Source organism: Spea bombifrons, chromosome 1, assembly GCF_027358695.1.
Source record: "Spea bombifrons isolate aSpeBom1 chromosome 1, aSpeBom1.2.pri, whole genome shotgun sequence".
Taxonomy (NCBI): domain Eukaryota; kingdom Metazoa; phylum Chordata; class Amphibia; order Anura; family Pelobatidae; genus Spea; species Spea bombifrons.
This window is the reverse complement of record NC_071087.1, coordinates 94,325,543-94,348,283: the sequence shown is the minus strand read 5'-3', so window position 1 is coordinate 94,348,283 and position 22,741 is coordinate 94,325,543. Positions and strand designations below refer to the sequence as shown.

Sequence of the window (22,741 nt, the reverse complement as noted above, 5' to 3'; positions counted from 1 at the left end):
TCACTGGACTCACAAGTTAAGTTTATCAATTCGTTTTCTCTCACGGTGCACAGCCCTTCTCTACTGAACCCATCTGGTCTCGTGCAGCAATAATTCCATCTCTGAGGTCACCTTACCCTCTCAGAGTAGCAGAACAGAAGAGGGGACCATGGCTTTCCGTGCAGTTGTTGACTTATAATAGGGACATCTTCCCTAGCTTTAGAAGTAGCATGCATCGGCAGTTTGAGTGTTAACCTAAAGTCCCCCATAATGGATTCCTCCTGCACTGGGTCTATAGATTGTAAGCTTTTTGAGCAGACCCTTTGTCTCCTATTGTTTCTGTAAGTCCAATTATGTTATATACTACGTATGTCCTGTTTACGCGTTGTACAGAGCCATAGAATATGATGGTGCTATAGAAAACAATAAAAAAGGAACACTATAGGTTATAATCTATTAACTCATTTTAGATTTAAAGACAAGTATGTTGCTTAATCAGCTGCAAGACCTCCTGAGACTATGCACCCCCCAAAACGTCTTCATGGTGGTTCCCTTTAAATATATGGGTAAAAGCTAGGCCATGATTAGGGATGTACGCAATTAAAACACCTAAATTAAAAATACTGACATTTATTTCACAATACAGACGATTGCAAAAAAATAGATATAAATAAAAACATTTTAATGCATGCATAACAACCAGACTCCTAAGAGTCACCATGCATGCGCCCTCATAAGGCATGTCTACTTTAGCTTCACCTTTTACGTATACGTGTCCTCGCGCCCGACGCTTTAAGCAACCGCTGTTACGTTTGGAGCTATGTTCTAAACGCTAGAGGCAATACCGTCTACGGAGGAGCATACGTAAACGTGCCCCTAACGCGATTTACAGAGTTCAACGCCAGATGAGCTTTATCTGAAGACCAAAACGGACGAAGGTCTACGGGCTTCTCACATAATGACGCCGTTGTCAGCGCCAGCGTCCAGTTTGCCCTGAATGTTTTTAACTCTGCGCCGTAGAACGTGTTTGCGTTTCTAGGACTCTGATTGGTCAGCAGCTGCAGCTGTTGTGGTCCTACGAGGGAGTACGTTATAGCAGAGCTGTTAGGTGAGTTGGGATCTGCCTGGTTACACCTTTGAGAATAAAGTGTTTATGTGGCTGTTTACAGGTGCTGTCAGTAACCATTTATTTCATTGTCTGCACTGTATCCATACCGCATACAGTTCTAGATTCAAACATACAGTTCTCCATTTTACGCTGTCATGACTGGTGGGAAGAAAAGCTCTAAAGAAAAGAAGAAGAGGAGAAGGTCAGACTCTTGTGAAACTGGGGCACATGTGGAGAGAAAGAGAAGGAGCACAGAGCAAAGTCAACAGGTAAAATCTGTTATATAAGGCCTATGGAAGGGTTCGGTATGAAAAAACCCCAAAAAGTTAGGCTTAAAGTCTGAAAAGTGGACTTACTACCATAGCAACCAGAGAGGATGGACTATTTCATCAGTTGTTATGGTGATAAGACCACTCATGGCCTGACTGGTGATGAGAAGGCGGTCCTCCTTGGGACCTTAGGCTTTTTTGCGGTGCTCATATTTAGATGTAATTTTCTCCTCACCCACTTAGTGAACCCACACAAGTTATATATTGTTATTTTTCAGGACAAGAAGGGCTTTCATTGGATCATACCATCTAATTTCCTATAAAAAAAATAAGAAAAAAGTGAGAGAAGGTGCTTTTTTCCAATTTTTCATTTGAAAAATCTTTTATTAATCTGCAAAAGCTAATAAAAAATCTGCTAAATAGATTCAACTATTTGTCCTGAGTTTAGAAATATCCAATGCTTTTAAGTTATTGGGCAATAAGTACAAGTAGAGTTTTGCTATTTCAAAACCATTTTTTTTTCCAAATCTGGTCATTCTGCCCCAGGTGGTATTGAAGCCGGCCAATGCAATTTACCATATGTTTTTAAAGACTTGACACCCCAAGCTATTTCCGATGCAGGTATTGTAACTATTTCCATGCACTAATTCTACCACCAGCCTTTGCCAAAGTTTGTGGTAGTTTTTATTGTATTTTTTTTCACACAATTTGTTCTTCAGGTATGAATTTATAGCTCTTGGTATATGTCACTTTCAAACACCCCAATATGTGTTCAGCAGCATCTCCAGAGTACAGTGATACCCCACATACATGGGCTTGTCGGGTTGTTTGGGAGGTAAAACCCCACATTTGGGAAGTGCACATTTTTTAACTTGGAGCTTTGACATATGGTCCTTCTGCCACCATGTCCTATTTGGGACATCTTTGAAGCCGGTCAGTTCAATTTGCCCCATCGAATCCATATATTTTTGAAAACTAGACATCTCAGGGTATTTTAAATGCTGGTCTTTTAACTTATTCCATGCTCTAATTTTACCACCAGTTTTGTCAAAATTTATGGTGGAACGTTTTGTGGTTTTTTTTCACACACGTACTTCAGGTATAAATTTACTACCCCTGGTATATGTCACTGTCAAACACCCCAATATGTGTTCAGCAACATCTCCCAAGTACAGCGATACCCCCCATTCATGGGTTTGTCTGGTGTTTGGGGGCTGAAGGCCACATTTGGAATGTGTGCTTTTTTCCCATTTTGGTCAGTCTGTGCCTATGCCCTATATTTGAACCCAGCCACTCCAATATACTCCATCAAACCATTTTTTTTAAAAAAACTAGACACCCTTTGGGTATTTGAAATGTTAGTATTTTAACTCTTTCCATGTCGGATTTTTGGGAAGGCACAGCATTAATTTTAGCACTTGCTCATAATAATAATAAACTTTATTTTTTTACATTTTGCTGGAACTGGATGGTTCCCCTGATGGTGACATCACTGCATAATGTTTTTTAAATGTTACCACCTTTTTAAAAAATATTTTACTAATCACATTCTGATTAGAAAGCTGGGCTTGATTGACTTGCATGGTTGAATGCGGTACCTGTATTCAACCTGCAAGGGGAACCAGAGTTCTCAGTTGGTCTGGAAAGACCGTCTTGGAAACTTTGGAAAAATAAACTTTGTTTATTTTTTTTTTAAAGAACATGCTGCCATCTTGCGAGAATGAAAATTGTTTCCAGATAACTTTGATAACTGTTGTCCGATTAAATAAAACATCAATGAATGTTTCCCTAGTGTCCACGAACGTGTGTATACAATGGAATTACATTTGGAATTACCTGTTTTTTGTGCGTTAATTGTTCATTAATGTGATCTGATCTACCCCTTAGAGTTATCTTGGATGTGCGCCCACTTCTTGGGAGAGTAGCTACAGTACTAAATCATGTTTACTTTGAAACAATTTATCTAATTATGGACTGATGAACTGTTTGAGATTACTTTGTAACCCTTTCCAGCTTTATGCAAATCAGCAATTCTTAATTGTAGGTCTTCTAAGATTTTTTTTTGTGAGGCATGGTTCACATCAGTAGATTGTTCTTGAGAATAGCAAACCCATTTTTTTAAAATGTCAAAGAAGCTCTAAAACACCCCTGCAATCCTGTTTAATTCATAACTACTGACTCTTTTGTTAAAGTTATTAGCTTAGGGGTTCACATACCTTTTTCAACCCACACTGTTAATGTTTTAACAATGTATTCAATATGGACATGAATCATACAATAATTTGTGTGTTATCAATTAAAACAGATTGTGTTTGTTCATTATTGTAACTTAGACAAATTTATATATAAATGCTGGTAATTCTAAAGGGTTCACTTTTTCTTGCCAATATATATTATGTGCAAGGTGTTAGAGTGGGTGTGTCTATGTATGTGTAAGTGTTGGATAGCATGTGCATGTGTATAAGAATGTGGTGTTAGCATGTATGGTGCTGTGTATGTTACAGTGTGTCTATTAGGGTATGGTGTTAGCATTGTTTACATTAGTTTGGAATGTTAGTGTGTGTGTGTGTTGCTGCACATTGTTAGTGTTTATGAGCATAAGGTGTTAGCGTGTGTCTGTATGGTGTTTGTGTGTAAGAGTAAGAATAATGGTTAAACATATAAGCTTAAGTCTTTATGGTGTAAAATACCCCTTGTCATGAAAGGTTAACTGCAGCACTGAAGAAAGCTGTGTTTTATGTCGCATTGCCCCAATAAACATCCTTTTAATACAGGCCAGAGGGTAATAGCTTAAAAAAAAATATGATTGGAGAGGAAAAACAAGCTGGCTCCTATATTTTTGCCAACCCCTGGTGTATGGTGTTAAAATTGCTGTGTATATATGTATACATGTATGTTGTAAGAATGCGTATGTGTATGTACATGTAAGGTGTTAGATTGGGTGGGGGTGTTTGTTGTAAGATTATGTTTGCTTAAGGCAGGCATGTCCAAACTTTTTTCGAAGAGTGCCAGATTTGATGAAGTGAACATGTGCGAGGGCCGACCATTTTGCCTGACATTCTTTGAACCATTAAAATTAAATGCAAATTAACTATTTTATGCAAAGTTTATTGAAAACGGCATACTTTTAATTTTGTGACTTGGATGACAAATCTAAACAGGTGTTAAATCACGTTGCCTTTAATATTAAAAAAAAAAAAAAATCTATATTTGGGCAACTTATCTGTGGAGCCTTATGAGTCCGGAACGCGGGCCACAATTCGCCCGCAGGCCGGACTTTGGACATGCCTGGCTAAAGGTGATGGAGTGAACCCATGTGTGTATATGTATGTGTAAGTCCCTGACCATCATCAAACCACTCCCCATCATAATTCATTCACAGCTTTCACAACAATCATTATCCCCCAACCACCAAAATTTCCATTCCCTTCCATCGTTGCCCCATATTGCGATGCCCTCCATCTTTATGCCACCTAACATAACTTTTCATTATCTCCATACCCACCTAGCCTTATTTCCATCATCTTCCCTTAGCACACTCCCTTCATATTCATACAATCATATTTCTGCATTTGGCAGTCTGTGGTGAATTGTTCTGTGCGTCTGCTGGTCAGTGCCGTGCCAGATATGATGTTTTATATCCAGTGCGCCGCTGACTGGCGCATAGTGAGAAGAGATCTGTGCAGTCATTGGTATCTCTTTTGCTGCTGCGGCCACATTTACAATTGGATGACCAGCCCCAGTAACTTTTTCCGTACATTTCCGTTGTGCGCTTGTAAAAAGTATATGTGCGCACAGCTTAGCCTTAGAGGGACGATTGGCCACAATGTATCTAAACATAAATAGAGGTAACTAAGTAAAAATATTTTTCAGAATTTGGACAACTCAAGAATACGTTGCAAAAAAACATTGATTACAATATAGAGGAAGGAAAGACTCTGTGACAAAAAAAATCTTACAATAGCTATCTACTTTTCGTACAAACTGTTCCTTTAGTACTGATGCAGCAGCGCCCCAGTTACATTTTCATATGTACTTTGAAGTCACATAACCCATTTATGTGTTGACCTTACCTTTTCAGGATGCAGAAAGCCCTCACCTGCCTACTGGCGACAATGCGAATGAAGCCGATGACTTGAGTGACATAGAGGAAGGAGGCCTAGACCTGAATGTGCCACTTAAACCTATTAGCTTTTACATATCTGACAAGAAGGAGATGCTTCAGCAGTGCTTTCGTGTGGTTGGAGAGAAGAAGCTACAGAAGATGCTCCCTGACCTACTAAAGGTACTAGTAACTTGTAAAATCTATTTAGCCTTGGTTGTGAAAACTGCTGAGCTCATCTCCTTGGCACTTGAATGGATATGATTTCATTTATATTTATGCATTGTATTTTTTTAACCTACCTTCTCTTATTTTAGGACTATTCACTTGATGAGATCAAACAGCTGTGTCTGGAGCAACTGCAACTGTTGTCGGAGAAGAAGCTTTTTAAAATTCTTGAAGGTATTAATATACAATTATTGAGTTATATTTATAGAGTGCCATCAGATCCTATAGCACAATAACTACAACTATTAAAGTTGATAACCCGAACACACATAAGACAGAAAGAGAGGACGCTGCTTTTGCAAGCTTACAATCTACTAGGAGGTTGAGATAGAGGCAATGTTGCCTGTCCTATTTATACCACCAACACATATAGAAATGTAAATTATAATTTAAACATTTGAAGTTCAGCCTATATAAATGTTGGCACTTTTAATATATCAGTAAATTTATAAGAGTTTGTAAGCTTTTTTATTTATTTTTTGTAAGCATTTTTTTGAAATCCACATGCACATTTTTGTAACCCTAAAGCCAGTATCTTTGTGAGACTGTAAGAAAACCCAAAACATAGTATGAAATATCAACATAGTTGTCTCTAAAGAGAGACAAACATTATCAGCAAAGTGTTCCATTCACTAAGCACTGATTCCTTGTTAAGATAAAGTGCTTCATCTCAGAGCGAGGTGAGACCAACATTTTCTCTACCAAATGCTTATAATTACAGGCAATGGTAAACTGACACTCTTCTTGTATTCATATTCAAAAAATCCTGTAATTAGAAGAAAGGCATTTCAACATATTCTTAGGATTTCTATCTCAAAACTCTTATTTGTTCATAGGTGAGCAAGGTATAGATTCTGCCACTGAAGATGAATGTGATCCACATGTGAAGACTGGAACAGATTTAACTGCTCAGTAAGTATTAAAAGACCACCAGGTTCACTGTTCAGTTTGCTGGGAGTTGACCGTGATGTTATTTAAGCCATAGGGGGCCATTATGGCGCAAACATGGCACATTTAGACATTTAGATTTATTTGGCATGGCAATCAACATAGTCCCAGTACTGATGTGTTTCTGGAACATTTAAATTTACATATTTGGTTGTTTTTTTTAAATCAAACTATAAAAATCCTAAGTAAATGAAGGAAATGCAATATATACATATGTGCTGTGTAGTAAAGATGTTCCTGGAAGCGGTGGCCTCTGGGCGATGGTGTATTAATACCAGTTGCTGCACTAGGTCTGACCCAGGGCAATGTCCTAGTGCCTACCTGTGCAACCACCATCCTTCCTACTGAGTGGCAGGATATTGACCATATCCCAGTGTTCCACTCAGAAGCACGTGTTGTGCTGGGTACAGCATGTTGTGGCCGCTGTGATGGCAAGGCATAGTATAGGCAGTTTGGGGAGACCAGGAACCTGTGCAAACCAATGTGAGCATGTTTTATAAAAAAACAACAACAAACCTAAAACAAACAAATATATACCTAATATGATGGCTGGAGCGTCCATTTTATTAAGAGTACTGGGAGCACAACAAGTGTATATAATCTAAAATAACAGACTATGTGCAAACGCAGATGCTACTCTCAGTTAAACTAAGGCATTTAGTAGTTTAAAATAAATAACACGCGCTCATAAAATACACAGTACTCTGAATGACACCCACACCACACTTTCACATAGATCACGCTTGGCCATATACATCCGTTCTCAATCCCTAAAATATCTTACCTGAATGCTACTACTCCCATTCAGAGCCAACAACTTCTGGTTACATTACCATAACTACTCATACTTTTGTATTACTGGATGTGTGCTAGGGCAAATGCGATGAGGAAAAGGGCCTCAAAGGCCAGTGTTGCAATGTTATACAGGGGTTGGAGGATTTGCAGCAGTTACTCGTCTCCCTGAAATTGGGCCCTTATTACATCTTCTCTCCCTGGGATACCATGAAAATCATTAACTCTTTTTATTATATTTTCATATTTATTTTGGTTTTTTTTTCTTGAATTCTTACATTTCCAGAAAACTCTTGTGTAGCAAATGCAAAAATTCAGTTGTGCTTTCATATCTGTCACTAGATGGCATTGTAGAACTTCTTCACCCTGCTTTCCTTCTCTATTACTGCAAATGATATGTCTGCTACAGGCTTTAAAGGATGGAATGGTGGTCTGGAAATAACACTCTAGGGACCTGAAAAGCAGATGGTCGTGTTTTCTCTATTCCATCTCAGTTTGCGTGCAAGTAATGGCATCTTGTGTGGGTTATTGCCTATTTTGCTTGTGATGGAAATTATAGTTCTTGTAATGTTGGCGATAAGGAGGGTGTTTTGCAGTCTGTACACATGTCGCTAGTGCTTCTGGGGCTTGCGAGGCACATGCATTGGAAAGCCACCTCTTTGCACCATACATTCATATGGTTTGGGGTGGAGCGAACATTTTATTTGCGTGTGAACCAGTGTTCTAGGTTATCCTTGGTCTTATGCAGGCATGCTACTAGCACACAATAAAGCCCCTGGAAACCGCTTTTGTTGTTTAGCCTGCAGTTACTAGTTGTTGATATTGCATCTCTGGTGTTTTGTATCTCGTACCTCCTGAGTACAAGCTCTCCGAACTAGACCTGCTCTCCAATAGGATAATCAGAGGGAATTACCAGGCTTAAGTGCAGAGAATAGGGTTGGAGAGCCAGAGAATCAATACCATGATCTTTTGTATAAATAGACTGTCCATTTTCTTATACTTTGAGATGGGCGACCTCACTAGGCATTGTAACTTGGCTAAGGCTATTCTAGTAGATAGGGCCACTCAAACCACCATCTTGTCCTTGTTATTTGGCTAATTCCACGGTTTGTGTCATTTGAGATGTGTAACTCAAGAGATATCAGAGCTAAAACCTGGTAAGGGAATTTAAACATACATAGGATGCCACAGTCCTGTCACAGACAAACTGTTTAAATACCCTTTTTGCCACTTCTGTATTTGTACGTACCTACACTGCTTTCAGTGCCATTACACTGACGGTTGCTAGCAGAAGCTCACTGGGGTGTGCCGTTCATAATAAATATTGATATCTGAGAGTTTAAAATGTTCAGCTCTTTAACAAGCTCCCTCTTTAGTTAACACTAAAGCAACTGCCCTGCTTCAGTGTTCTATATAAAGGGCAATCCCAAGCTTCACTTGTGAGAAGTAAAGAGTTGACTATGCGTAATGTATAGTGTTAAACGTTTCAAGTATGCATATGGTTCTTTTCTGGGAAACCCTGCTATGTTGCAGATAATGATCAAGCATTTTAGCAAATAGACTCCTATAGCTAGAACACTTAAATTTTGAAAATTTGAAAACCATTCTTCTCTTTTATTTTTTATTTTTATAACAGATATGACAACAATGTAGATTCCACTACTTCGTTGAAGGATAATGCAGGTATAGATGATACAGACTCAAAAACAGGCAAGTAATTCGTAGGTTAACCAGACTGGTAAGATGCTTTCCAACAGAAGCAGCGAAGCGGTGGGTCTCCTGATGCACATCTTATGGCTTATGTACATTGTAGCTCCACAACAGTCGATGAGCTAATGGTTCTAGTGACTTCACATTTACACCAAAGAAGGCATTAACAGATACCTACCATTAGTGAGAATAATTATATTTTAACACCGTTGTACCTCTCCTTCTACACAGAAAATAGCTGGGGGGTTGGGAAAGGGACAGATGCACATGATTGTGCAGGCTCCCCCATGCATTTGCAATAAGAACAAAACAAAAATGTAAAAGGGCCCACACAGTTAAATGCACTTAAGTGCATATGATGGCTGGAGTGTCTCTTTAATTAACAGACTACTGGGGATTCAACAAGTGCATATAATCTTCCTTATCTCTTCTCCTATATACCATGAACTTATTTAGCACAACTGCATCCCCTCGGACACCAATACCCTTACCTTAATTGACCTTACCTTAATTGAGGCATATTACTAATTCTTAAATGAAATATTGTCAGTTTTCTATGAATATGATTTGTGTGGAGGCAGAATTAAATAAAGAGTTAAACCCACAATATATTTACAAACAAGCACAAGTTGTGATTAGCTTGTGGGAGGCTTGAACACCCCATTATGGATGCAGGTTTCCCAAGGATATTAAAAGTCGTACTGATTTATGAGCTAATAATTATATGGTGCTAGCATTTAATATTATGTTGTTTACCTTGGTAATATCAGGTTGCAGAAAAAGGGTGGAATAATTATTCAAATGAATGCATGCCAACTTTCTTCTCCTTCAGAATCTGAATAATGTCTCTGCAGCAGTTTAAAACCAATATGTATTGTGCTTGATAAATTAGACTTCATGTGCTTAACAGCACCTTAGTAAGTAAGTATATTGTGTTCCATATTAAAACTTTTGCTTGCTATCTGAGAAAACAAAAGGAATACTCAAGACCTACCTCTAGAGAACTAAACCAGAAAATATAGTGTAGAACTAATGGTATGAAGAGTTTATGAAGATCTGGGACATCTTGTCTTTTTTAGAATGGAAAAGAACAAATGGATCAGCTGCCTCTATGTAAGTCGCCCTTTTGAAGCTAAAGATTTTTAATTTTACAAAAAGTTATGGCTTCAAAAATTCAGTATTTAGGCAGTTTTTTTTTTAGTATTCAGATCAGGAATATCATGCTCCACAATGAACATATACGCAATCAATCATAGAACTAAACTAAACCTAGCTTTATGGTTCTCCTCCACTATAAAAGCAACCGTGTGATCTATACAACTGGTGAAATGTGACTGTAGAAACTTAAGACCTTGCATATTTCTAGTGCATATACCAAGGCATTGTCCATAATGAAGTATCCACTCCTACCACCATGGGTTTTAAAAGTTAAAGGGTAGCGGCATTACATTAAGTATAAGTCTGTACATCAGGTAAAATGTGCAGACTAGATGGGTCGAATGGTTCTTATCTGCTGTCAAATTTATGTTTCTGTTTGGCAGAAAGCCTCGTGCTCTTATCAACATCATGTATCAAGTCAGCCTTGTTTTGGTGAATTTGTGGTTAGATCGGTGTTATGTTTCAGTAAGTAGCCATAATGCAAAATACTTGAATTTCAGGACTCTACATTTCACACCATGCAGCAATTTCTGCAGAGGAGTTCCTGATTTCTAAAATATGCCTGATATTTTCTGCTGCTTTCTTTCAGGCAGGGGAGAAGACTGTGATGCAATCAGCATAAATGCTGATACGTTTGACAGTGATATTGAAGGGGCAGGCTCGGAGGAACGAGCACATGAGACACCTGCCGTGGCTGTCCCTAAAGCAGCTGGACAGCAGGATGACCTTGTGAAGGACATTGAAAAAAGTGTGAATGAAATCCTGGGGCTGGCTGAACCAGTAATTGAAGAGGAGCAGTCTGCCTCGGTGACGGTGCTTGCAGAAGACATTCAGCCTTCTGCTCAGCAGTTGGAGCTGCTCGAATTAGAGATGAGAGCCAGGGCAATTAAAGCTCTGATGAAGGCAGGAAATGCCAAGAAGGCTTGTGATAACATGTTATAACATTTTGTTTTAACCAGTTTACTTCCAGACACTTGCACTAAATGGTAAAATGGAAGGTATAATACACCTTAGATAGCGCTATATGACTGCCAGGGATTTTTTGTGGAACCCTTTGTGCCTTGCATTATTGGCATCTATATAATTACATTGTGATAGCTACTGAATGTCGATGGTACAGTATCATAAACTAAAAAAACTTGTGTACAGAACAAAAAACTTCCTACTCGGGAGGTGGAGGTAGCACAACTAATTTAATATTAGAATGCTGATTCAGTTCACTTGGAATTATATTTGTAATGTTTCTGTTTTCATCAAAATATTGTTTTTGCAACAAAAAAAGTGTTGTTTAGACCTTACCATATGTGTTTATTATGATGAATAATAAAATGAACTTTTTTAAAAAGCACAGTAATTACATTCTTGGTGTGAAGGATGTCTATAAGGTTTTGTAAGGCAAACGTTTAGAAAATGTTAAGCAAAGTGTGACATTTGATTCACTGCAGTATGGCACTTATATATACTTTTCATATTGGAGGAAGTTTGATGCTAGTTTTCTTCACAATGTGGCACTGTATAAATAATTCTAAGATGTAGAAATCAGAAATGGAAAGAGAGGCCCACTTGAATAACAAACAGCCTAAAACTCACAGGAGAAAATAAAAATGAATTTAATATACAATATCGTACTATACAATTGCCATCACAATCTAAATATTATAAATTCTAGATTGTCTTAAAATATAGAACCTGTGTTTATTTGGTGAATTAAAGCAGACCTGAGGTAGCACTACAAGGACCCCAGTCTGAGGTTGCACTTTTTGATGAAATTACCATACTTTATTTAGGTAGCGAAAGTGTCATGACGATGAAATCTTATAACACTGAGCTATGAACTTCCAGTCAGTTCTTTTAGGCTCTCTGTGTGTGTGTGTGTGTGCTTGTGTATATAATTTACTCTGTGCTGTTTTGTTTGTCTGTCTCATTCTTTACACAGGCGGATTCTCACTGCCTGTCTTTTTAAAAGATAGCTCTCTGTAGTCTCTGGAAGCTGCTGTGATGTCACCAAAATGCACCTACTGCAAATTCTTTATCACATTACAATAAATGATTTGTTATTATTAGAAGTCACAGTTTAATCACAATTTAGCAAGCTGGGGGGCATAGCCATATGGGACAGGACAATAATAGATAATTTGGTTGATGGTAAACTGGATCCATGGCAGAGTCAAGCCTAGGGTCACTGATTTTTAAGTGCAATTTTCTTTTGGCACCCCCAGGTGAGTGTGGCTATATTTCTAACTCCCCCCTTAACCAACATAACACCCTAACTACCATATTTTCTATGATGACCACTACACTTCTTTGGGCCCCCAACTTTACCATGTAACATGTTACTCACTTCCTACAGTGCCACCTTTGTCACCAAACAACGTACCAATGCCATCTTTGTTCCTAAACTGGTTGTCAGGGACATTTTTCAACACAAACAACTTGTAAGTGACATTTCCCCCCAACAGTTTTACACTGAATATGTCAGTGACATCCGCACCTTTGACTTTAAAGAAGCCGCCAAGCTAGCTCCTTTTGCACCCGAGGCAAGAACAGAAAATTGTGCCCTCCCCACTATATTTTTTTAAGAGGTTATTTTGAGGAAAGTGAAAACAGTATAACTCATTATTATTTAGTCATTATATAGACACAGAGTGGTACAGTGTATTCCTTGTTATATAGCAAGACAGACACAGACGGTAGTACAGCATAACTCACATCACTATATACTGTGCCGGACATTAATGGTGATAACCGATCTTCGCCCCCTCTCTTCTCTGCTCCCTGCCGCCTGGGCGCTGTACACCTGCCTCAGGGCGACCCTGTCTATGGGATCTAAAACTCTAAGGTTCATTTGTGCACTAGTGCAGACTTTTATAGAAGAACCTTAAAGAGATTTGGCAAACAGTGGCCTAGCTGGATGCTGCTGGATCCTACTGGAGCATCCAGCGAGCTTTAGATCCCATAGACAGGTGCACAGCGCCCAAGCGGCAGGGAGCAGAGAAGAGAGGGGGTGAAGAGCGGTTATCACCATTAATGTCCGGCACAGTATATAGTGATGTGAGTTATGCTGGTGATAACCGCTCTTCGCCCCCTGTCTGCTCTGCTCCCTGCCGCCTGGGTGCTGTGCATCTGCCTCAGGGCGACCCTGTCTATGGGATGTAAAACTCTAAGATTCGTTTGTGCACTAGAGCAGACTTTTATAGAAGAACCTTAAGGAGATTTGGCGAACAGTGGCCTAGCTGGATGCTACTGGAGCTACTTCATACATACACTGAGGTAATGCTCTTTGCCAAATTATATACAAACTGCTGCTCATCATGGGGCATAAGTTGGTAAGTGAGGCAGAAAAAACAATATCTGGGCTGAGGTCTACTAGATAAGTACACCACATGATCTCTGCTTAGCGGGAGTTCACAAAGTACTGTTCCTTTATGACAGCCCCCCATTGTGACAAGCACATAAAAATTATAAAGATAAACATTTTGTTGCGGTTTTATACAATGGACATTTTAGCCCATAGTCTGTTTCTGTGGCCGGAAAATCTTGTGTACAGTAAGAAAAAGATGTAGGCCATTAGCCGTTGAGATACTTGGACAGATGTGTTTTGAGATACTAGGTCAAATACTAAGCAGTAGACTGCACATTTGAAGAAATATGCTAAAAAAGCAAACATGCTCTGAGGACCTAAAATATAAATCTTATTTTCTTTTGTTGTCTATTACGAATACAATAGATGTGTATTGTCAAAAGGGTTAATCTTTTGTCGAAAACACATGATTTCCTTATAACCTCCCAGCCATAGCTCTTTTTCTTGTAACAAAATGGATATGTGTACTTGGTTACCCTGCTGAGATGCAGGAGCAATATCAAAATGCAGAATGTAAAACAGCCTAATGGGAAACCTGATTCAAGACTTTAATCTGAGCTGTACAAAGGCTTCTTCTCGGTTGGGAATCCCACATTCATATTATTCTATAAACAACAAAAGCACAACTCCCCAGAGAGAGAAAAAGTATCAATTATTCCTGGAGTGAGGCTCCAATGTTGTTATTTATGTTAATTTTAATGCTGAACAATAATTAGGCTTCAAAGTGTCACTCGGAAAGATGAATTGCCAGTGTTTTATGCAGCCAGCTTGGCTTGTTTCTCCTTGCTTTTAGCCTCTGTTGCTTGGCGTTCATTGCCTGAGAGAGGCATTCCTTTATGTACAAATTCCCTTCCACTACAACCACATAAATGCTTACACTAATGCAATTAATCTTATGGAGAGTTATCAATACATTGGATTACTGTACCTCCAGATCAATGAATTTAGTTAAACTTAATTAGCTGGTTAAAATAAATGCTTTGCCAGGGATATAAGACATTATCTTTTAAAGGCAAAAAAGTTTTTACAGTCTTCGGGCAAGCAACATGGCTTAGGTGTACTAAGTGCATTTATAGACATGGGGGTGGGATGCATGGATGCTCCTAATGTGTTCTAGGTGGTGCTAGGTAGACAAGCTATGTTCCATAAAAGTGCAATAAGTGGCTCTGCGGAGTGGCTCTACAGAGCACAGGGAGTTCGCTTGGTGTGTGTGTGTTTGGTTGTCAGTGTGGCAGAACCTGTCCTGGTGTGTTTGTTTTGGGTGTCGGTGTGGCAGAGCCTGTCCTGGTGTGTTTGTGTGGCAGTGTGGCAGAGCCTGTCCTGGTGTGTATTTGGGCATCTATTTCCTGGCACTTTACTTACTGTAGGAATAAATAGAATAATTTTTATTTATCCAGAGATAAATAGGCACTGCTACACCGACACACACACACCAGGACAGGCACTGCACACAGACACCCAAACACACCAGGACAGGTACTGCCACACCGACACTAGGGATGATTGTTAACAGCAATCATATATTTAATATAGCAATCACACTCCTATCATGCCAATCTATCCTATCATGCTGGAATCTGGGTATGCCTGGGCATGATAGGAGTGTGATTGCTGTTAACAATCATATTTATATAAGTAATAATTATACGAATTATTCATTCCCTCATTCACAGATACTAATCATTCCCTCCATCACGCATGCTCATTCATACACCCTCCCCCACCTCCTTACCTGAAGTGCAGATCCATGCGAACAACTTCTCTTGCCCTCCCAGGGAAAGCAGGCATGGAGCAGAGTCATGTGACATGATGTAAAGCCATGTGACTTTGCTGGGCTCCTGCTTCCTATAAGGTAAGCAGCAGGGCACCTGTGGAAGTGAACATTAATCCTGCCCTGCATCCATGGTCATGTCCGGGGACAGTGTGCTCAATCTGGGGACGGTCCCCAGAAACCGGGGACGTCTGGTCATCCTAAAGTACGCGCGGAACATCTCCCCCAATCTAAGCCTTTGCAAAACTTTAACCATGAGCTCACTAAGTAAACAAAAGCGATCTCGTTGATGTAATAGATTATGTCCCGGATAAGTGCTAGGTTGTCTCCTATTCTGCTGCCAGAAGGGGAATGGAACAACAGTTCTTTATGTCCCATATCTTGCCTGTTTGTACATGAGGTCCCTATGGGTAGACCATCACTGAAGGATTTAGTGGCAGCATAATGGGGGCATTCAGGTGTGCTTGGTTTGTGGTGTCATCTTAGTGACCTTTGTCAGGAACACATCTGCGGATGATGCACCTGTGATTACTTTTGTACCCCCTCTTTCCCTGCCTAACCACTCCTAGGCTATGGAACAGATTTTTCAGTGGTGTGCAAGCTGAATTACATTTCCTGAAGAAAAACTAGCTGTATTTCACACTTTTCTCAAGAGTCTCTACTTTCACACAAAACATTATTTGCCTGGATTCTTCCTTAACAATCTTTTCAGACTCTCCCAACACTGAGCTACAGTGGAAAACATGTTTTATCTACATATACAATTTACATTCTTCAATCTTCTGGTGCTATAGCAGTCAAATGTTTAACGTACTAGCACCTGGGCCAGGTGCATTGGTTACATTGCAGTAAACACAAAGTCTGTCTTGGAGTGCCCCGACCAATCAGGGTGGCTCCATCACCAGTTAATAGAGCTGGGCCCGATTGAGCCCATAGAGTCACCTAGGGCTCTTTTTCATCTTATTTACACTATTGCAAGAGCCATGACCCCTTATTTCTACTGGGTAATTAACATTCCCCTGATTAGATCATTGGCATTCTAGTAGTTGCCTACCTCAAACTAGCTCCTGGAGAGAATCAGCCTTGAAATTGCTCCACTGGATCAGAATGATAAACCCCATAGACAAACCTCTATTCCCCCCTGACCAAAGGAGCCATGGAACCACTCTAAGGTCATGGTATAGTTGAGAAAAAGTAGAACACTGTAATATCCAGCAATTACTCTGAGCACATATGAAAGAGGACATTTGATCTAACCCTTTTCAGCTGCTAAGCGGCAGTGAGAAGTCCCTGCACAAAAGTTTGGACATACCTGTACGTCCTAAAGAGCTTTATTGAATGTGAAAAAAAGTTTTAAAAAAACATGTATGTGGGGTATGTCTGTAATCAGTGGATGTTGCTGAATTTAAGTTTGATCATTGTTCAACAGAATAGAATCTCTGAAAATTGCAACAAAAAAAATGGCAGCTCTATTTGTTCCGAATGAAAGGATGCATATTGTGTGTGGGTACATCAAACATAGAAAAGGGGACTCTCAATATAACCCACATGTGATAAAAATGGCAAAAAAGTTCTGGGACGTAACGTACCAAAACACCTTGGGACTGAAGGGGTTAAACTGTTGTACTTTGTGTTCACATGATGGTAAATAAACGGCTGATTACATCTGCATGTTAATGTCCCTGGGAAATTGTTAATGATTAAACAGAAATGATGTTAAAATTAACATAATACTGCATTCTGTGCTCTAATGTATAGAAAAAGAATACATTTCTTATTTTACTTATATATTTAGGTGATGAAACACCAATACAATAAATGAAAACTATATAACAGCTTTTTTAAAGAATTCTTTAAGAATAACTGAAGAACTGTTTGTGGTTCTTGTTCTGATGGAAATAAGGGAATTGTAGAGAAAATGAAAAGAAATTGGCTTTTTACATTTAATTGAACTAACAGCATGTAATGACAGTAATAAATAACTCAGCAGTGGCAGAGTGTCTAAATAAATTGGATTCAAACCGCAGTGATTCATCTTGTGTCTTTCAATGCTATCAGTGTCTTATGTGCTAGCCTAAACTTGATAGCATGACAATTTTAACTGCTCTCATCTCTAAAGAGATGCATCAGCATTTACTGCATCAACTTGGAAAATACAGAAATATTTCTGATAACCTAAAGGAACAGTAGCTTATTGAGACTGGAGAATAAACTAGGTTTTTTTAATTCATAATTTATTAACGCTTACCCATAGCTCAGTAAGAGCAATATCAACATACAGCATCTTATCTTAAAATAAGGTGATGTTAAAGCTGAAGAGCAAGGGAGCCAGGCTTCCCAGCCAGCAAGGGGGTGCTGAGGCAGGTGCCACAGGTGCAAGGCAGCCATGTGCACAGTCAGAGCCGGCCTTAGGTGTTCTGGCGCCCTGTGCGGACTACTCCTCTGGCGCCCCCCCATCCCAAAAAAAGAAAGGAATAAAAACTTGTAACAAAACTTGTAACAAAACCCCAATCACTAAATACTAAATAAACATTGATGTGGTGTAGGCCTACCACTTCATTGTCTGGCTTAGTAGTAGGGATGCACCGAAACGAATTCTGGACTGTAACCGAAAGTGCAGCATTTACCTGGCCAAAACCGAATATGACCCCCCCACACCATAAAAAAATCTAACACTTTTATTTAAAGTAAGTAACACACCAAAATAGGACAAAACAATTAAATAACAATATTATATATATATATATATATATATATATATATATATATATAATTAACAGCAATCACATTCCTATCATGCCCAGGCATACCCAGATTCCAGGATGTACTCGCAGACTTGGCATGATAGGAGTATGATTGCCCTATCTACCCCTTCTCACTCCCTTCTCCCTATCTACCCCCTTTCCCCTGTCTCACTCCCTTCTCCCTATCTACCCCCTCCTAACTATCTACCCTTTCCCTCTTTGAAGTTCACTTACCTTTCAGGAGTCCTGCGGTGGGGGTGCAAGGCCTCTGCCTCCCAGCTCTGCCACTGTATGGAACAGTATAGAGTGATGGGAGTTATGATGTACTTTTAGAGCATGAAAAAGACATTGGAAATGGTACAGCATAACACCCATCACTCTCACACACTTACCAATCCACACGTATACACCAATCCACACGTATACACCAATCCACACATATACACCAATCCACACACATACCAATCCACACATATACCAATCCACACATATATACCAATCCACACATATATATACTAATCCACACATATATATACCAATCCACACATATATATACTAATCCACACATATATATATACTAATCCACACATATACACTAATCCACATTTACCAATCCACACACATACCAATCCACACACATACAAATCCACACATATACCAATCCACACATATACCAATTCACACATATATACCAATCCACACATATATACTAATCCACACATATACCAATCCACACATATACCAATCCACACATATACCAATTCACACATATATACCAATCCACACATATACCAATTCACACATATACACCAATCCACACATATACACCAATCCACACATATATACTAATCCACACATATATACCAATCCACACATATATACCAATCCACACACATATATACTAATCCACACACATATATACTAATCCACACACATATATACCAATCCACTCTCACTGAATGTTTTCCTACCTTTCCTCTTTTCTCCTTACAGCTCCTCTTCCTTCTCTTCTTCAGTTCTTCTGTCTTCTTCCGGGTCAGAGTGCACGGACAGCGGTGGGCGCGGCTTCAGTGTTGTGCGCCGGGATCTGACAACAAACCCCGGCGCACAGCAGCTGTTGCCGCGCGGATCACAAGGGAGCGGTATCGGAGGTCTTTAACAGACCTCCGGCTCCCTTGAGTGATTCAAGGGAGCCGGAGGTCTGTTAAAGACCTCCGATACCGCTCCCTTGCGAGCCTGCTCCTCCAGCGGCGGACATTACTGTCCGTCTCTGGAGGGGTGCCGGGTGCCCCCCTGATGAGCGGCACCCGGTGCGGACCGCCCCCCCGCTAGGTACGCTACTGGCGGCAGCGTACCGCGCGGCGGCGCCCCCCCGGAGTGTGGTCGCACAGGTCGCACACCCCAAAGGCCGGCCCTGTGCACAGTAACCAAGGCTCCAAGCGGGGTCATGTAATGCACATTATGTAGTAGAGAGGCAGCAGCGCGGGTACGAGCTACATTGGAGACAGGTCTCCATGAGGTTAGATGGAGAGAGAGGAACCTTAGAGTCAGTGTGTGTGTGTGTGTGTGTGTGTGTGTGTGTGTGTGTGTGTGTGTGTGTGTGTATATAATGTTAGAGTATATGTATATATATATGGCTTCAACCTCTTAATGATTAATGAAGTCCCTGTATTTATATATTCTCCCAGTGGGATTCAAAACGCTTTTTAGCACACGCTCTTGGAATTAACCAAATTGGCAACTGAATAACAGCTATTATTATATCAGATGGATGATGAACAGAGTTGTCTCTGCCATGATCTGAACCTACAACCCTGAAGTTTGAACAGACTCTATAGTTAGGGGCATTTACAGACTGAGCTATCTCACCAGCATGACACAGAGTTAAATGAGCTTAGAAAGCAATCAAAGATCCCTTTCTTCACTCAAACAGCATTGCTGCAGTGTTTCAATATTAAGACATTCAACAATACCAAAAAGTTGTAGGGGCCCCGTGTGGTCGCTCTCAGGAAGGATTACATTTGTCATTTTTAATATGGTGGTGTCCGGCTGCGTTAAAAGAGTTAAAAAAGCAATCAACAGTCAATGTTGCTGAAATGCAGACCCTCCTGAAACCCTCTGCAGGTTGACTACAGGTACTACAGCCAACCATTCAGGTCAATTAAAAATTTAAAAAAGTAAAACATAAATAAAAATGTAATACAATTAAAAAAATACCTCATTGATGTCACTGTGACACCATAAGATAATGTATAAAAACTGTAATTTTTTTTTTATTTTTATGAGCAATTCCCAAATTTGGCGCAGGACAACCAGATGTCAAAATTTAAAAACTGAAAGGTGTATGTCCCAAATTTTGCCTGTTAGCCCCAAACAACCCGACATGCAACTTTTTGCATGTAGTATCACTGTACTCAGAATATGTAGCTGAACACATATTGAGGGGTTGTTTTGCAGTGACATATACCAGGAGCTGTAAATTCATACCTGAAATGCATTTTGTGTGAATAAATCACACAGTAAATTACACAGAAACAAAGGGTGGAATACAGCACTCGGTTGTGAGATGGTGCACGAGCCAGGGTACCACCAAGTCCTTCAATAAATCCAAAATAAAGAAGCACTCAAATGGTAAGGTAAGTTTATTTCACACAGGCAACGTTTCGACACAGGTCTTTCTCAAGCCTGTAGTAATTTATGACCACAAACTTTGATGGTATAATAAGTGCATGGAAAGTGTTAAAATACCAGCATATGAAATAGCCTGGAGTGTATAGTTTTCAAAAATATATGGTTTGATGGGAGTGAATTGAATTGTCCGGTTTTGAAGATGTCCTAAATAGGACATGGGTGCAGGATGACCAGATTTGAAAAGTAAAATGGAAAAATCACTACCTACACTACTTACATCTAGTGGGTCCACATCTTATACACTTTAAATTTTTTTTACATATGAATAGAATTCAACAGAATCTCTTCAGAATAGAATAGGTTACATTTAAAACACATTTTCACTGTTAGCATCTGTTTTATTCCCTTCTCATTTTGTGAATTAATATATGGTTAATAAGTCTTACTAGATTGCTGAGATGTCTACCAGAAAATATAATTTAACAAACCCTATGAAAGCTATTTATTTCTAAAGCGTGATACAAATGTAACAATTTAACATGAAGATGGTTTTTGGGCAACTAATTTCATTCCCTGCCTATTTAATTTGGTCGGATATCGGGGGCATTTATAATTCAGATATGCATTGCCCGGTGCCCACATTCACTCTCATTGACTCTCATTCATGGTTTCACACTCTCATACTCACTTATTTTCTCTAACATTAAATGTTTCCTTTCCTTCTCTGACGGCCACTTTCACTTCTGCTTACCACTTTTGCATGTTCTTGTTCTTCATCTTCTCTTTACTATCATCTTATGGGCCAGGATACTCAGGCGGCTGAGGATTAGCCACAGGAGAAAGTAGCGGGCAGTACCGCTGAGGCATAGAGTGGCTGAGAGGGTAACTTTTACATATGTGAGGAGAATCATTATCGACGGGCTGTAGATGGAAATAGCTAGATTATATACTTACAGCAGGTATTTTGGATATCACAAAAACAAAGGAAACGTAAGTTGGTGCAAAAGCACGCAGATTTCTCTCTTATCTAATAAATTGGAATTCTTTTTTTATATTGTTACATAGTTCATAAGGTTGAAAAAAGACCAAAGTCCATCAAGTTCAACCTATATACATATTGTGTCCCTACCGTGTTGATCCAGAGGAAGGCAAAAAACCCTTATGAAGCAGATGCCAATTGCCCCATACCAGGGGGAAAATTCCTTCCCGACTCCAAATATGGCAATCAGAATAAATCCCTGGATCAACGTTCTGTCCCTATTAATCTACTATCCATAACTTGTAATATTATTGCTTTCAAGAAACACGTCCAGGCTCCTTTTAAACTCTTTTATTGAGTTTACCATTACCACTTCCTCTGGCAGAGAGTTCCATAGTCTCACCGCTCTTACTGTAAAGAACCCCCGTCTGTGCTGGTGTAGAAACCTTCTTTCCTCCAGCCGTAGAGGATGTCCCCTTGTTATAGATACAGTCCTGGGTATAAATAGGTCCTGGGAGTGATCTCTGTACTGCCCCATTGTTAGAATGGATTGTATGGACTCTAGTTTATATTTTTTCAAGAAGACTGCCTGCTATTAGAACTTATATCCCACTATTACTATCTACAAACATCAGTTGAGTACATTTAACTTGGCTTTATTTATATTATGGTAGGACATAAGCAAGTGCCTGTTTTATAAATAACTATAAATTAATATAATAACTGAGGAAGCTTTATCACCGTATTTTAGCAGTAAGAGCTTTATGTAATGCTTTCATTAGAATTTGACTTAATTATATCACTGTTGGAGAGGAGCATATTGACTTTGGTTGATTGCTTGATATTATCTATAAATTTAAGCTTAGCACAGCAATAGAATATATAAAGAAACTGAAAATCACCAAACAAATTAATAGTAGTGCCATAGAGGACTCTACCCTGCTCCATCATAGGAAAAAGC

At 39.4% G+C, this 22,741-nt stretch overlaps 1 protein-coding gene across 1 annotated transcript; it reads left to right on the top strand.

Annotated features, from left to right (window-relative positions):
• Positions 1-861: 861 nt before the first annotated feature.
• CAAP1 (caspase activity and apoptosis inhibitor 1) lies at positions 862-11,648 on the top strand. Its single transcript, XM_053465918.1, has 7 exons — positions 862-1,087; positions 1,204-1,356; positions 5,438-5,641; positions 5,776-5,860; positions 6,523-6,598; positions 9,063-9,140; positions 10,888-11,648. Exons 2-7 carry the CDS (start codon positions 1,243-1,245, stop codon positions 11,234-11,236), a joined length of 906 nt encoding a protein of 301 aa, XP_053321893.1. The 5' UTR covers positions 862-1,087; positions 1,204-1,242; the 3' UTR covers positions 11,237-11,648.
• Positions 11,649-22,741: the final 11,093 nt, after the last annotated feature.